The sequence below is a fragment of the Podarcis filfolensis genome (genome assembly GCF_964270895.1).
Source record: "Podarcis filfolensis genome assembly, chromosome: 7".
Taxonomy (NCBI): Eukaryota; Metazoa; Chordata; class Lepidosauria; order Squamata; family Lacertidae; genus Podarcis; species Podarcis filfolensis.
The window spans coordinates 46,656,349-46,674,072 of NC_139603.1; the positions used below are offsets into that span (position 1 = coordinate 46,656,349).

At 42.2% G+C, this 17,724-nt stretch overlaps 1 protein-coding gene across 2 annotated transcripts in view; it reads left to right on the forward strand.

Moving 5' to 3' along the window:
- Positions 1-3,364: 3,364 nt before the first annotated feature.
- Positions 3,365-17,724, forward strand: part of CABLES1 (Cdk5 and Abl enzyme substrate 1) — a 51,094-nt gene continuing 36,734 nt past the window's right edge. For both annotated transcript variants that reach the window (XM_083623617.1, XM_083623618.1), the window contains exon 1: positions 3,365-4,700. In XM_083623617.1, the coding sequence (XP_083479743.1) occupies positions 4,012-4,700 (689 nt within the window). In that variant the 5' untranslated portion in view covers positions 3,365-4,011. The remainder of the gene's footprint in view (positions 4,701-17,724) is intronic.

Here is a 17,724-nt window from a genome sequence, read left to right on the forward strand (position 1 = left end):
ACTCTTAACATGCTAAGATTTTAGAAGAAAGCTTAGTGAGTTGCCTCACTTTGGATTTTGATGTTAAATTTTAATCAACCCGAAACATTGAATTTTAAGCTTCTTAGACCTTTATGTAGGTAACCAATTTTCAGCGTGTCAACGGCCCTGGAGAGAATTCACTTGCTTCTGAGGCCACGACAAAAGGAACAGTAGATTAAAAATGTTATTGACATCTTTGTGAGATTGTGATGACAAGTAGAATATTAAATGAATGGAATACCTAGTTCAAAAAAAGGACATGATGATATAACACTAGAAGCGTCCTGCTGCACAATACCAAAGGCCCATTTAGTCCAGCAGTCATTTCTCACAGGGGCCAACCGGTCCACGAGAATCCCACAAGAAGCAGAACTTGGATATAATAGCACTCAAGGGGTGTGAAAATACAATTACAAAGGTTTTAGTTTTGTATCCAGAAGGTATCACAGCTTCACAAAGATACCAAAAACTGGAAGCTAGAAAAAGTTAAGGCTCTATATTTCTGTGGTAACAGAAACATGTGAGAGAAACGTGTTGGTTGTCAGATGGAGCTGAAATTTGGGGGAATGGTAGCATGTGGGTGAGGGTTACACAGCCTTGTTAACAATTCCTTTTGGAATGTGGAAATTGCTGAGTGAAAGGAGGTAAGGGTATAAGGGAGTGAGGCAATGCAAATCAATTACTGCAGAACACCCATTTGTACCTGTCCTCTTTTCCAATGCACCGGATCTACTCTACAATTTTGACATCCTACAGTGTAGATCCAGTGCTATTTTTGTACAAAAAGAGGTGCCAGAATTCACTAGAAACAGCTCTTAGAGTGGCAATGGTGTCCACCTGAGAGGTGCCAGAACTGAGTTCCAGCGAGTTCCGGCTGCAAAAAAAGAGTTATTTGTAGACCAAAACAAAGATTAGAAATCAGAGCAGAATATTAATCACTTTTGCTACAAAGGTGATCTTCAGAGATGTATGCTAAATTATCAAAAGTCCTTGCCAAGCACAACAGAATTGTCGTCTTTGGCATGCTCTTCATGCTAGATACCTGGGGTATGTGATAAGAGCAAAGTATTACACTTTAAAAGAATAAAGCTAATCCATTAAAGTGTATCATTAAAAGCTGTCTGCTGGAAGGTGTGGGAGGCTGCAGAGAGACAAGAAAGAATGTTCAAAATACAGCATACATTACCACACAAATGACAGCTTGCCCGGAGTTCTCAACAACCTCCCTCATACTGTGAGAAATGGAAGCATGGATGGTCTGTCCATGAGACAAGTGACATTAAGATTGTGTTTCGGTGATATGGTAAGGAGTACGATTTTTTTATATAAAGAAATAAATAGACATTACCTCACTCAGTACTGCTAAGTGGGTAAATGCTGTTGACTGTGTGGCAACTTCCGATGTATTTCAAATATCAACCAATTGCCAAAGTACCAGTTGATAGCTGTGACCATCCCATAGCTGTCAAGTGTCCCTTATTTGAAGGGACAGTCCCTTATTCCAGTGCCATGTCCCGCTGCTGTCCCTTATTGATGGATGTCCCTTAAATGTCCCTTAAATGATGTCCCTTAAATTTCAAAGGAAGCAGCTCCTCTCCCTCCCTCCCTGCCGGCCAGGAAGGAGGGAGGCTCCAACTGTGTTGCTTGGCTGTGTTGCTCACCCAATAAGAAGTCTAAGAATGACTGGGGGGTGCAGCTTGCATGCCTTGTGTGTGGCTAGTTAATGCAAGCTGAGGGTTTTTTTGAATTCTGGATGCCATTTCGTTGCACATGCTGCTGCAAACTTTGCAGTGCAAAGCCAGGCCGAGGAGCCATCTTAAGTTGAGGCTGCATAGGCCTTGTGGTGCATGTGATTCAGATTCTAGTCAGTTGAACCTCTGGTTACAAATTTGGTTGGACAGAATGTGCCAACCAGCCAACTTGTTGCAGATTTGCACTGAGGAGTCAAGAGAGTGTCATTCTGCCTACAAATCATTTCCTTCCTCTAAGAACGCATGGAAAAACAAACACAAAAAGCTGCCTTTTAATGAGTCAGACCAATAATCCATCTAGATTTCTACATGTAAAGCACATGCTCTTGCCACTGAACTACAACCGATATCACAGAGAGGGATTTGGCAAAGATTTTGACACACAGCCAATTGTCTGTTTTTTCTAATAGTAGACTGGCAAGTTGTGGATTTCACATACTGCTGAAAAAAGCAGTCTAAACAGTCTAAATCACTGCTATCAGAAGTTCTGGGGATGGCAGCCTGAAAGAGAGCATTTTCTGTAGCACCTGCTAAACTGCAGAATTCCCTCCACACAGAGATGCGTCTGGCACCTCCATTATATAGCTTTTGTGATTTGCTAAAGACACAAGGCTTTTTCCTGGCCTTTGGCACTTGAGATATATACTTATAACCAACCTATTCATTAGATTGTAAATTGTTAACTGTGTTTCTTCTTGTTGTTTTAACACTGTTGTAATTTGTCCTGTGACCTTATGGTGAAGGGTGAGTAAGAAATATAAATAATAATGATAATACTGTGCAGCTAAGAGAATGTGGCCTCTTTAGTCATTTTCTCCTAACTCCCAGGGACACAGAAAGCAGCAGGGCAGGGTAAGGAAACCCATCAAAATGATTTTGTGGAAATTAGTAAAAATATTATACAAAAAAATGATGGTCTGAGCTAATGCAAGAAACCTGAAACAGCTCTCATATGAGAAAAAAAATATTTCCCTGTATTCCTTTTTTCTATTTAAAAAAAGTTTATTGAAGTGGTTTGCTGCCCTCCTGAGCTCTTAAATTATATACACATAATCCTTCCATTGGGCTGGATCAACTTTTCAATAGCGACGAGCATTTGATTTGGAGCTTTCCCTTAGCAATTCAAAAGAGCCGCGTTTCCCAAAATTATAATAATCTAGTACCCCTTTTGAGATTTTACTCTTACAAGAGTACCCTTTCTCATTCTCTCATAAAATTTGGGGGTAGTTATAATACTACTATTTTATCTAAACATTATGTAGTAGAGTAAAATAAATAAATAATGCTGTGTACCCTTTGAAACCCTTTCACGTACCACACTTTGGGAAACACTGCAATCATTTCTAAAGAGAGAACACCCAGCACCTTCTGGATAGGGTGTTTATTAACTGGGACCAGAGCCTTCAGGTTGGGGGTGGATCTTCAGGAACCCTCATAATTAGTGGTCAAACGGGCAGCTGCAACTTGACCTCAACAATCTCGGGGAGGGAAATGAGCCACGCACACTCTTGTTCCCGAAGGGCCCCCTGAGGCCTGTGAGGAATCCACGAGTTTCTACACCCCATTAACTCCTAGGAGCCCGCCCTTTTTATTCCTGTTAATGTAACCTCCTCAAGGCCATGTGCTGTGGCACAACACAGGCAGACTCCACCTTCCCTACTTCTCCTCCCACCAAACAAGCAGCGGGTGAGGGGGGGGGAGAGAGAGAAAAAAAAAGAAAGGTTGAAGGCGCTTCCTTAGACTTGGACTCAGCCACCTCCTCCTCCTCCTCCTTTCTTCTTCCTCCTCCCCCTTTTATCCTCCTCCTCCTCCTCCAGGCCGGAGCTTTTGTTTTTCTTCCCAGCTTTCTGTTTTCCACACGTGATTGCTGTGTTGTTGCGCCGAGCGCTTGGCGGGGCGAGTGTTACCTATAAAAGCCAATAACTTTGGCCAAGGAGGGCGGGGGGGGGGGGAGAGAGAAAAAGGCTGGAGCAAAAGGACGCGAGGGAAGGAAGAGGAGGAGGAGAAGGCTGCTGTACAAAGTCGGGCGCGCTGTCCGTGCAGGCAGCCGAGAGGAAGGAGGGAAACATGCCATGCCTGCCCCGACTCCCCTCCGCTGCGCGGTTGCGACTCCACCGCCCTGCCGCCGGGTGCTGACCCTCCGCCCGCCGCCTGAGAGCTCGTGCCTATCGCGGCGATTATCACTCTTGCCCACTCCGAGGGCGGGAGAGGCAGCGGCGGCGGGCGGGCGCGACAGACAATGGCGGCGGCGGCTGCTCCTGCCGCCGCCAACAGCGGCAGCAGCAGCCCAGTTCGTGCCAACAACGGCGGCGGCGGCGGCGGCACATTCCACCAGCAGCTGGAGCCCTGCCTGAGGAAGCCGCCGCCGCCGCCGCCGCGCATGGACCCCCGGCGCAGGCAGGCAGCGCTCTCTTTCCTCACCAACATCTCGCTGGACGGGCGGCCCGCCGTGCCGCAAGACGACGAGGGCGGCGTCGGAGTAGGAGGCGGCGGCGAGCAGAGCGGCGTCGGCGCTGCAGCACTGGCGGCCGCGAGGGTGGCTTCTGCAGCAGCAGCCTGCAGCAACGGCAGCGCTAGGACTCGCCACAGCCTGGGCGCTTTCCAGCCCGTCGCCCCGCAGGCTTACCCCAGCGCCTCCTGCAGCGGCGGCGCCAGGCTCACGAGCCCCTCGAGGGCGGCTGGGCAGCAGCAGCAGCAGGAAGAGGACGAGGATGAGGACGAAGATGCCTTCGCTCCCGTGCAGGTGCCCGCCGCCGCCGCCTTCCTGGGCTCCTGCGGGACCCCCTCGGCGGGCGGCGCAAGAGGTCGCCTCAACTCTTTCACTCAGGGAATCCTGCCCGTCTCCTTCGCCAGAGCCGTCCCGCAGAACTATTGCTGCCTCGAGCAAGGCCCTGCGGGCACCAGCGCCTTCGAGCTCCAGAGGTCCCGGTGAGTGAGGCTCACGCGTCTACACCCCGAAGGGGCTCGGGATCTCTCTCTCTCTGTTGTTCCTTCAAGGACTCGAATTATTTCCTTAAAAATAAAGGGCCTCCACCTTCTGAAGTGAAGTGCCAGGGTTTGAGGGGGTCTTGAAAAAAGTTCACTCCTCATCTAAGATGTATGGGGGTCGGTTGAATTATTGGTGCGGGGGAAGCACTCTGTGCATGCTCGAAGGCACTTCCTTCTGTGCTGTGGTTTCAGAGGCACTAGGACACCCTTCGCCAACTAGGTGACCCTCCCAGATGTTCTGGACTGCAGCACCCATTAGCCGCAGCCAGTGCAAGTAGTTAAGAACATCTGGAGGGCACCATGTTGCGTTAGGGCTGCTCAGATGATTAGGGAGCTGAACTGTAATCAAAACTCTGGGTAAAGGGATTAGGCGAGCACATACCAAAGATCATACAGTAGGGATTAGTACTCATTAACGCCTTTAATTACACTGCTGTACTTACAGCCAGGATGGTAAGACAGTTGCTTTTCTTTATGGCCCTTCTGCCCGCAGTATGTCTTTCTATGAGAATCTAATCCACTGTGTGAAAGGCGAAAGATTTATAAGATCTTGTTTGTTGTGAAATGGAAATATATATAGGACCTCACCGATACTTCTCTCGTACTGAACTAAGGTGAGGGACCAGAAGAGCTATAGAGTTCAGATGTGAGATGCTTCTGTGAGATATGGATATCAATTGCTGAAGTGTACAGAGTGTGCCACACGGTGTGCCACTTGCTGGAGAGCTTCCAAAATGCAGACCTGAAACCTCATAGGCAGGAACCAGACTCTTGTCCCCTCTGTGTTCTTTGCAAAACCTGCATGCTTCTGGCAGTGTATAAACATTAAATGGTTATATTACCAAACTTAGACTTAATCCACAAATTTACTTCATCACCATGCCTCTCTGGGTGTTTTGCTCTGCTTTACTTACTTGGGAGCCAGGTTGTGTAATTTATTTAGAACTTATTTATTTATATTAAATGCCCACTTATCTGAGAACTTTTGATGTGCTCTGCCTTTTCAAATGCAGTTTTTTTCACTATCTCTTGAATACATAGAATTTGGAGTAGTTGGAGGTGATGTAAGAAAAACACAACTAGGTGGTAGGAAAATACCTATTACAGTACAAAGTTAGAGACTGAGTGGCCACTGTAGCAGGGGATTTCGCTCATTGGCGGACGGTTGGACTACACGACCCTTGAAGTATGATTCTAATGTTTAAGAAATGCATCTGGCAAGGAATACTATCCTTTTCTGTGGAAATAGTTTGCTTGTTTGGCATGCTCACTACCATACTACTGAAACCCTATGCACTTAATATAAAACAGATGGATCTTTTCTTATTTAAAATGCAAACATTTTTACAAAAATAGGAACAGTGCTCAAAAGTTTACAGGCAAATATTTTTCCATCTTAAATCAATTGTTACTTCACAATAGTCTCCCTTCCCTGCTCATGTAAGTTGCTGCACCTTGCTTTGACGACACTGGTGCAAAGAGGCTGTGCTGAATTCCGTTGGTGCTTTGGGGATAGTTTCATAGACTGAACAAATATTTGGGGTTGTTCTGGAACATCTTGTTTTGTGCCGTTTTTTCCTACGATCAAAGTCTCTGACCATAATATCCTAAAGTGCTCTCTAGGGTTAATGGAGGATGCTCTTTTTACAAATACCATATGTGTGCTCTACCAAAACACATTAGAACTTTCTCCATCTAGCAACTTGTCAGAGCCTGAAACTGCCCTGAGCGACTTTTTGAAGCATTGTAAAGCTTTTCCATTCAGTGCAAGGTTTTTGATGTTGATAGTCACTTGGATGTTTTGGGATCTTTTATGCTTTTAACTGAATTTAGTGAAGCATTTCACGTTGGCTCTTTAGTCTGTTGGTTTCTGCCCCAAGTTTTTAAAAATGAACAATACTACATCCTATATACAAGTGTCTGGGAGTTAGCTCCATTGAACACAGTGGAACTTAGTCTGAGTAAGAGTAAACAGCAGTGCGCTGTTAAGTCAAGCCACTGAAAGGACTGGGGGCTTATGGTCACTCCACAAGGATGGATAAATATCTCACTGTCACCAGTTCAGAGCAAGGGACACCCACAAAATATCCTCTAGGTAGCCCTGCTAGAAATGTAATCCATCACGTTGGTGTAGCTTGTTTTGGCTTGAAGGCTTGTGCTTTTAAGTAAATATTTTGGGAAATGTGTGTTGTTCTGGAGAGGTGAGATTTTCTTGTGCTCTGCTCCGAAATGCCTTTAAAGGCATGCTAAAATGCTTAAACTAGATGACCAAAGGACACCCCCTCCTCCTGTTTTCCAATTTTTGAAGTTACACCTAGAGCCATAACAAGCCGCACCTTTCTTTTCTGCTCAAGAAGCTGGTTTCAGATGACAAGTAGAACATCTTCCATGTGGCAAGAGACCATGTTGTCCAACCTCTGTATGCTAAAAGAGGTTGTTTGGGGAACCTTATTCTCACACACACACACACCCCGACTTTTCTCCTCTGATAACCTGTCAGAATGGTTTTTTTAGCATATTACACAGAGATCTCAAAATTCCTTTTCTTTGCACACCCTCTTCATTCCAGGGGATTTTAGTAAAAATAATTAGAAGTAGGGTGAACATCTCTGCAATGTAGAGGTGGAAAAGAGGTGGGAGTACAATCTAAAGCAGGACCTGTGGCCCTGCAGCCAACTTGTTGGACTCCAGCCCCCATCAGCCCCAGCCAGCATGTCCTGATAACATCTGCATTGTCACAGGTTCTCCATCCCTGATGTAAAGTAATGTACATGCATTTATTAATCAGCAGCATTTTCTTCTGACTGTGATCTGTCTCTGAATCTGATATCTTAATCCTTCGTTTATTTGCAGCTGTTATCATGCATTACTCATGAGTTGATGCACCGCCCCATCACTCTCATTCTGCTATTCTCCAGCATTGATCTCTAGTTAATAGGGAGCTGCTACAGCATGTTTGCTTAAGTGTAAGCATTCTGTTTACCTGTTTAAAAGATTTTTTTTTAAAAAAGCTGTCTTGTAGGCAGGGATTGATGAATAAATAACAGGCTTCAAATGACAACCCTGCACAGATAGCTGATTGTTTTTAAGCAAACCCGTTCCCCTAAATGCTTTGAACATGATCAGACCTTAACAAAACAATTAACAGTGGAGCAAGCATTCAGCTGCTGCAGGACAATTCAAGCATTACAATTGAAATCATATAATTGTGTCTGGGCCATGATAGCAGTCCAGGCTGATCTGAGTACAAGGAATAAGAAGGCAACACAGTGTCAGTAAGCTACAGTTCTTATCATAAAATTATTATTATTTATTTAGTAAAATATAAACATTGCACGCAGTAACACAGAGTAAAAAAACTAGAAGTGATCATAAACTAACTCCCACCCCTCCTTCCCCAACTGCACCACTATGCCAATTATTAAAACAGTGAACTGACAAAAATAATCAAGCAGAAGGAGAGAGAAAATAACATCCAAATGCCTCGGAGTAAAGGAAAGTCACTGTAAATACAGTAATGTTGGCACCAGGTGGACCTCCCCGGAAAAAGCATTTCCTAGTCTTGGGAACCACTCCTGAAAAGGCACTTTTGTAACCACAGTCCTTTTCTGGGAGCAGGAGGAGGGCCTCCAATGACAGCCTAAGGTTCTGGACAGCTTCATACTGGAAGAGATTATCTGTAAAGTACTGGAGTCTTGAGCTGTTTAGGGTTCTATAGCTAATACAGCACTTCGAATAGCGGATGTCAACGCATCTGGGCCAGAACTGGTATTATACATTTAGACTACCTTGTTAGAATTAGGCAGCTGAATTCTGCACCAGCTGCAGTGTCTGAAAAGCCTTAGCATAGACAACTGAAGCCAGGTTATCAAAATCCAGATAGCTGGTAGACCGTGCTCTGTGCCATAGCAGCCACTTGTACCTCCAGTGACAGTAATAGATGCAGACACCCGCCTTCCTGAATCTACAAGCTTGTACCTTCAAAGGGAGTGCAACCCCACCCATAATTGGTTGAACATTATTTACCCAGGTAGCCAAACCATTCTCTATCTCTGCCTTATCTGGATTGAGCTTCAGTTTATTGGCCCTCATCCATTCAAGTTCTGTTGTTACAGAGGCACATGAGGGCAGATTTATATCTCCCTCTAATGTGTAATTGTACACTTGTATAGGAATTCACGTGGCACAGGTACATTTTTTATTATGGCTTCTCTCCTTTGCCATAGTGAGGATGCCTTTATTTATTAATTCCTTTGGGCAACAGACCTTGTTCCTGGTTTACAGAAAGGCATCAAATATTTAGTCTAGCTGTAAATACTGGTTTCTGTTCTGCATTGTGCCGGTGAAATCAGTTGAATGACTTGTGTGCTTTTCAGAAGAGCCACAAGAACAGCCACAAATGGTTATTGCTGCTTACACTTTGCAACCTTAACCGTAGATCTGTGGGGACTAAAAATAATAATCTGCCATCAGTTGTACTTTTACTGTTGAAAAGTGCATTTCAGCTTCATGCCTACTTTCCTGCCGTCAGTGTCTGTAATCAAAATTGCATCATTTATATTGTGGGAATTTCACTCTCTGTAAATGACTCCCTGTTGTTTTGTACTAGCATCAGTAGTTTTTTATTGATAGTAACTATGCTTCTGTGTTTACTATCTCTGGTGTCATTCCATGTCTAAAGTGATATATGGCATATTTTCCTTCAGGCATTATCAGCTAAATACCAGCTGTAGTCATGCATCATGGATATTGGTTTCTTTACATGCTTTGTTTTGGAACTTGCTACCTTCTAAAGAAAAGTGGTATCTGGAGTGTGACATCTGCATAAATTTCCTTTTCTTTACTGGTACATCTTTCACTATTTCTCCAAGACTTATGTTTATGTCACTTGGCATTGTTTTATCTAATTGTTGCTTCGTTTTTCAAAGCAGGAAAATCCTTACTAAACTTACAAGTGAGAAAATCCCATAGAACTGTGCGGGACTGACTTCTGCTTAAATACTGTATGCTTAAGACTGCACTGCACTGGAAGTTTCCAAGCATAATGCAAATTAGTCATTCTTAGACTGCAAGAAGCATTCACAGTCATACTTTTGGATAGGAAATGGAGGGAGAACAGCCTTCTGATCATAGAGAAATCCCTTGACAGAACCAGCTATGCCAGTAGAATATACTGATGATATATTAGTTTGCTTTGGCTTCAGCATGTTCTCATGTGATTCTAGCAACAGACTTCAAAGTGAAACATATAAATTGTAAATGACTCTTGAGTTTTTGTTTTCCCTTCACATTTTCTTCTGTTTGGCCGAACTCAAGCATATGCGGACTAACTTTAGATATTGGTGTCTTCGCAAAATAGTGAACTTTTTAAACATCTGTTTTATTTAGATTCCTAACCCAGAACCAGACACAAAATACAAATTAAGTTCTTACACTTTAACTGCATGAAATTAGTTTTTTTTTTTTTAAATCACCACATCCTAACAAAACACCAAGTAAAACTTTCTCCACTTCTCATTTCCTTAGCAACATGTTTCAGTTGCAGACTGTGGAACAAGGTGTCATCTAGAGTTTATTTCTTGGTGACTGAAATATTTATTGAATTCTAAAGCCACGAGATAAATATAACATGCCAATAGGAAGTGAAGACAGTGGATTTCATATTTTGCATAAAGCACTGATATGCTTTCCCTGAAAGTTTTGCATTGTAGACCAGTTCACAATAAAGGTTGTTGCCTTCAGATCAGTGAAGGGTGAGGCCTGTTTGCTGTCTTTCAGGTTGCTCTTAGAATCAGTGTACCTGCAGAGACGAGCCCTTGCCATTCTTATTTACTGTATTTAAATAAATGTATTTAAATTTACTGTATTTAAATAAAATGTGTTTTACAGATCAGTTGACTGTGATGAAATGGCAAACATACTTTCTAGTCATTAATTAGAATACAGTAGATTAAATCCGTGTGGATTTGTATGTGAATAAAAACAATGCTTCTTAAGAAAACAGGATCGTTGCTTTGTTTTTAGGCGAAACATGCACATGATGAAGTGGGCACCATCTTAAAAGAAGTCTCTGATGTGAGATGTGGAAATGTTTATTTTAAAATGGCACTACCTCCCACTTGGAGTTTTTTTTTTTTAAACAGACTCCCTTTAATTTAATCACTCCCTTTAATAGTGAACTAGGGTGCTGAGTACCAACAGAAATGGGCCAAAACAGAGCCACTGTGAAAAAAGCGGGAGGTGTCAGTATGATTTGGGGAACCCCAAATGTATTAAATAATACATTTTAAAGATATGTGGGGGAAACCCACCCACAAACAAGCCCATGAGGACTGAGCATCCTCAATAGTCACTGGCTGTTTAGTATCAGTTGGAAAACAAAAATGGAAAACAAGTGGTGATGAAATGGAGTATAGTGAGGAGAGTTAAGTTTGGAACCCTTAACAGGAGCATTTACTGTTAGGAAGTGAGGACTACACAGCAAAAAAAAATGTGGCAGGTTTCACTTTACTATTATTTCTAGTCGTATTATTAGTAAGCCACCCTTTCTCCAAAGATCACAGGGCCATTCACAACATAAAAATACAAAATGAGAACACAGAATACATAACAAAAAATAAACAAGCAAAACAGTATCCCCCATATAATTAGCATATACACATGTGACACAAATCTTATCCTATTTCGTGGGGGATGTAGTTCCTCTTTTTGGGACTGTTTCAAGTGACTACCCCAGTGTAGTCCACTGAGCACTTTTATAATACTTTCTCAGTCAATTCCCCACCAAGAATTTTGCATCTTCAGAGAGTCAAATTGATTGATGAACTTAATTTTTCAATCTTATTCACTTTATCTAGTTATATTTACTGTGTTTGAATTTTCTGAGTGATTTAGATATGAAATGAATAATTAAGTATGCACATTCTTGGCATAAACCCAAGAAATACTCAACTCAGGGGCAGCCTTTTGCCCCTTATAAATGTGGAAGCAGTGCCTTGTAGGCAGACAAGCCTTATCGGCAGGATGAGTAGGTGCAGCCCTGAAATTGCTTGCCGAAAGACATTAATGCAACTCAAGGTGAGCCTTTAGATAGACATTATCAAAGAGAAGCCATTGAGGATTAGAAGAAGGGGAGAACTGAAAGAAAAGGGTCCGGTTTTTCTTCAGTCATTTGTTACGCTGTATGCTTTTTGACCTTGTAATGTTCCTGCAATTTGAACTTCCAGTTGAAAGAATTGATATCTTTGGTAGGATCTGTTCCATCCATTATCAGCAAAGTAATACAGTCACTTTTTGTGACCGGCTACATCATGCAAGACCTGGTGCACTGTGCATTTTTGTTTTCACAAAGCTTCTGAATATGTTGTGAAGCTATAATCAGAGTTCCTTGTCTTTTCTGTTTGTGTTAGCAGTTTAGGTAATTACATACTGGATTATATTTAACATACTAGATTATATTTAATTAGTGTGGTTTGGGTTTGAGTTGTGCATGTGTTCACAAGAAATAAAATTACCAGCCTACTCCCCCCCCCCAAAAAAAAACACACACACCCACAGCCCCCGTCCAATAAAGCTGTTGGTGTTTTTGTGTATAAGAAGGGCGGGGGGGGGATTGCAGTAAATTCACTGTAAATTCAGGGTGGTTTTAGATGGTTTTAGTGGTTTAAGATGCTTAAATGCTGCAGCGAGACTCCTTACGGGGTCTTCGCTGTGAGATCACATTCACCCGGTGCTATACCAGCTGCACTGGCTCCCGGTGGAGTACGGGATCAGGTTTAAGGTGCTGTTTTAACCTTTACAGCCCTATACGGCCTAGGACCCTCGTACCTACGGGACCGCCTCTTCTGGTATGTCCCACAGAGAAACTTACGGTCTTCAAATAAAAACATCTTGAAGGTCCCAGGCCACAGAGAAGTTAGGTTGGCCTCAACTAGAGCCAGGGCTTTTTCGGCTGTGGCTCCAATCTGGTGGAACACTCTGTCACAAGAGACTAGGGCCCTGAGGGACTTGACATCTTTCCGCAGGGCCTGCAAGACAGAGCTGTTCCACCAGGCCTTTGGCCAGGGCACAGCCTGACTCCCTCCCTTGGCAATCTTCGCGGAGCTCTGGCCCAATGGTTGCCAGTGGCTTGATTTGAATTAATTTTATAATGAATGATTTTAGAGCGTTGTTTGTGTTGTACTTTTGTACTGTTTTATTGCTGTTAGCCGCCCTGAGTCCGGCTTCGGCTGGGGAGGGCGGGATATAAATAAAATTTATTATTATTATTATTTGTTTCACTGACATTGCTAGAGCTTAATTCTGAAGTCATGCCTTTAGAACTTTTCTCATCCCTGCAACATGGGATGCTACAATGAAGGCAAGAGTGCTTTTGAGTATATCCAGACTGCCTTTCCCTTGCTACTGAGTAGTCACAACTATTTGCACACCTGAGTTTCATCAATAAAGCCAGATGTTATTACCCTTAGGAACCTAGAATCAGTGTTAGAAACTGAGATACGAAAACTAGGAGCTAAATGACAACTTAAACGTAGGTTATGGGCACAACAGCAGAATGTCTATGTGCACTTTTTAAATAACAAGAATATAAAGCTGAAAATGAATGAAAATGAAATATTATGCTCACTTTTCACATGGTCTAGTCATTCTGCCCACTGCCCTAATATTCTTAAGAGGGTCCCTTCTCCAGTCTTCAGAGAGTAGCTGGAAGTAAGGAGGCAGAAATAGGTCCTCCTTTCCGTTCACTCCCCAGTTTTAATCTGAAATCTTAGGTGCACTACTGTGCCCAGAGCTCAATGTGAGTTTTGAACAATGCCTAGAATGGATGGAAACAAATAAATGTTTTTCTGTTCGCTTAGAAATTTGACATTCCATACACCTAGGATTTCAAGTACATCTTTGCCCCAGCACTCTATTGATTGCCATGGTCTGTCGGAGGAATATTCTTTAGCAATAGCTTTTATAGTTTTTTGTCATTGCAAAAGGGACACGTTCCCCCCCCCCTTTTTTTGAAGTGCCTGTTTTCTCTCTAATTTAATAAAGGGGTATCTGACTGTGAATAGTTTGAATCTCTCAGGCCTCTCATATTTTAATGGTGTGCCATTTAGTAAATTCTTTATATTCTCTCTTGGTTTTCAGATTATGTTTTCTATTCCTGTCCCTGGTTTTTTGTTTGCTGTTAATGAATCTGAAATGGAGGGCCCTGTACTTCACACATGTACTTCTGTGTGGTTTTTTTATCTGTAAAAGCTTTCCTTCCATGAATGCCACCATGTTAATAATTTATCTGAAAATACTTTAAATTAGGGCTGCAGCTTTTGATTAATCATTTCCATGCATTTTTTAAAACTGTCCCTGATTTAATTAGGCACCATGTTAGTAAAGATGTTACTGCTGCTCTCTCTTTCTCTCTTCTCCACCCCCCATCTTAATTGATATCATCTCCCCCTCCTACCCACCTACCCTGACTATTGGGCAGCAGGATGAAGAGAAGGAGTTAGACACAGGCAACTTTTCTCCTATGCTCTTGCTGTGGTTGAGATTTGCTTCATCTCTTTAAGGCTCAGGGTGGGGTGCAAAGAGGACTCTTAGCCCAGACCATCACCAAGACAGGGCATGACAGTCCAGATTTCCAAGCAGGCTGTCAGGTTGCAGTTGTTCACATTTCCTTGGGAACACGTTCCATTGAAATCAGTGATACTTACTTTAAAAGTTAAGCAAGCATCTGCAGAAAAGAGCAATCAGATTGATCAGGGCAATGGAGCAAGTCCCCTATAACTGCAAGCCTTCCATTTTTTCAGACCACGGTCCACCCTTAACCCAAACATGCATTTGGGGACCTGTTCCTTTAATTTTTAAGTGATTTTTTGTGGTGGTCTGCTGTTGTGACTCGCCTTAGACCAGGCTGTAACCCAGAAGTGGGTCCTCACCCATCAGCTGAAGACCAGTGCCCTATAGTGTTTAAGGCTTTTTCTTTAGAAAATAGGTAGGTAAGGGCAGGGGGCCATGATAGAGGTATACAAAATTATGCATGGTGTAGAGAAATTGGAAAGAAGGGGGAGTCTTGCTCTCACAACAGGGGATCATCCAATGGTAGAAGAACCAGGAGAGACAACTATAATAGTTAAATTGTACAATCCTACAAATCTTCAAGGATTTGTAGCCCTAGTTCTCAGTGATGTGGTAACTCTCTTTTCCTGTACTATACCAACTTCAGACTACATCTGGGAACTCACAAGACTGAATGATCCTCCATAAAAAAAATATTCTGCAAATAGAAATCTAGCACCTGTGGGACAAGGGCTGGTAGCCTAGTTTCCCCATGATGCTTACTTTTCTGTGTGCATGTGTTTTTTAATCAAGGCATGGGCTTACCATCATGGTCGAGACTATAACCTGTTGAGGGTAAGGCTGAATAAGTTAAATAAGAAATGCCTGAAACATGCAAAGCAGTGAGATCACATAATGCAAAGCGTATTTGCTACCAGGCCTCTGAAACCTTAACCATCACAGTTAAAGGCCTTAGTTAGGTTAAACCAAATCATATGGAACTCCACTATACCAGTTTGTGCATATTTCTAGGAACCTCCAGAGGCAATTTTTAAAAATCTTTCCATATCCATGTCTTCTCAACTTCATCTTCTTTTTCACTTTGCTGAAACAGTATTAATTCAGAATTTCTCCCTGAATGAGAAATAAACAATCTGTAATGGTTAAGTAACCACATTGCATTAGCAGAAATTTATCTTGAGTTATGGGTGTACACATTCCAAACAGCATGTGGAATCTGTTGAAAATGGCCTGTACACATAGTCATAACATGTAGCACCAGCCACTGTATCTATCTGCTGTTTCCACCCCAGCATTGGCAGCCTCCCAAATTTAGTAGGTGCAGAAAGCATAGTGCTGGTTTGGAAATTCTCTGGGTAAACGTTAGTGGGAAATTCTGTATTTATTTATTTATTTGTTTATTTTATTTACAGATCACTTCCCCATAAAACAACTTGACGAGATTTAACAATAAAAAATGTCAAAAATAAAAACATGTGTTGCTATCTTCCAAAAGATTGAAGTACACGTCCCTTGAAAACTTTTATCATCCACATTTTATGCTTTCTTTTGTCAGTCTAGTTTTGTAAAACAAAAATACAAGTTTAGGTCCATTTAGTCAGGAAGCATTTCAGAGACTATAATCTCACATAATTCATTGCATATTGTGGCAGCAATGAAGTTGCCAAGTATAGATTTTTTCTTTAGTGGTGTGCTTCAGGGTTGATAATACTCTGACTCAGTGTAATTCACAATTTGCTGCCTGAGGAAGGCAAACCTTGTAAAGACATTAAGAGGGATGGGAATGAGCCAAATCTTTATTTGTATCCCTCTTTCAGGAAGGGAAAGCACATCTATGAATCTAGGTAGCAAATAAAAAGAAACCTATTAATGGGAGAAAGGAAAGGAAAACAAACAGAACGTTGTATGAATTAAGACCGTACAGCTTAAACATTCCTTTCAGTCTAATGTTCATTTGTGCAGAGAGATTCTAAGGCTTCAGCTTGTTAGAAAGTTCTGCTGAGTCTCATAAACTGAAGGACTAGATATGCATCCACTGATAAAGGAATTGCTTATCAGTGCACAGAGAAATTGACAGAGCAAATGCATGATTATCAATTAGGATGGTCTGTCAAGACAAAACATCCCATTTCTTAACTATGAAGATTATGGGGGTTGTTGTCAACACTGAGATGATCACACAGTAAAAGCTACTAGCTGCATCTGGAGATGTGTTCTGATCTCTGCAGATGGCTACCAAAACCTGAAAATTATATTACAACATGCATAAAAGGAAAAGGGACCACACTTGTTACTGTTGGTCTTGGCCATAATAAATAGACAGCTAGTTTGGCTGTGCTATCTGCCAGTTAACTTGTGCAAATTGTTGTGAGTAATATACTTGCGTGTCCTATTTGTGGAAATCATTTCTGTGAGCACTATTAACACCATGCTTTCCCTGGATTTCTCTTCCCGTAGAAGTGAAGGAAGCCTTCTACCATGGCTTTCCAATTTAGTTTATTTCTTCAAATTTTTATTATGATTTTATTTTTTATTTATTAAATTTGTATACCACCCTTCATCCAAAGATCATAGGGGTGGTTCACAACATGAAAATACAAAACTGAGAACACAAAATACATACTAAAACAAAAGCAAGCTGATCCAAACTCACCCCCTGTCCACACACACAAATACGTTTTAATACTTTTTTGTGCTCTGTACACTGCTTAGGTACTTTTTTGAATGTAGAATGGCTTACATTTTGGAATAAAAATAAGTAAAAATGTTTCCCCACCAATGCAAGAAGGGTACTGACAGTTACATGAATTAATAAGCTGGCAGATCTAACATCAGGCCAACTCTGAATCTACATTTCACCCCCACTCATATGTTCACAGGGGCAGTATTGAAATAATTTGACTGAGCAACATGACCCTTTGCTCCTCATCATGCTAATAGCCTTCATTGAGAAGTAGGCCTGACTTTATGGACCCAATCATGTAGCTACTCATTTCACATTATTTCTCTTCCTCAAAACATATGGGCAGTGATGGAGGGTAGAATAATACACATTGGGCCTCTTTACAGTGGTACCTTAGTTTAAGAACAGCTTAGTTTATGAACAACGTGGATTAAGAATGCTGCAAACCCGGAAGTAGGTGTTCCGCTTTCTGTTGAGCGTGTTCCATTTGTAAATTGAGTACCCCGCTGCTATGGGAAAGCATGCCTTGGTTTAAGAACGCTTTGGTTTAAGAACAGACTTCCGGAACGGATTAAGTTTGTAAACCAAGGTACCACTGTATACCTGAATGAGTGTCTCCACCCCCATCATTCAGCCTGGACACTGCGGTCCAGCTCCAAGGACCTTCTTGGTGGTTCCCTCACTGCGAAAAGTGAGGTTACAGGGAACCAG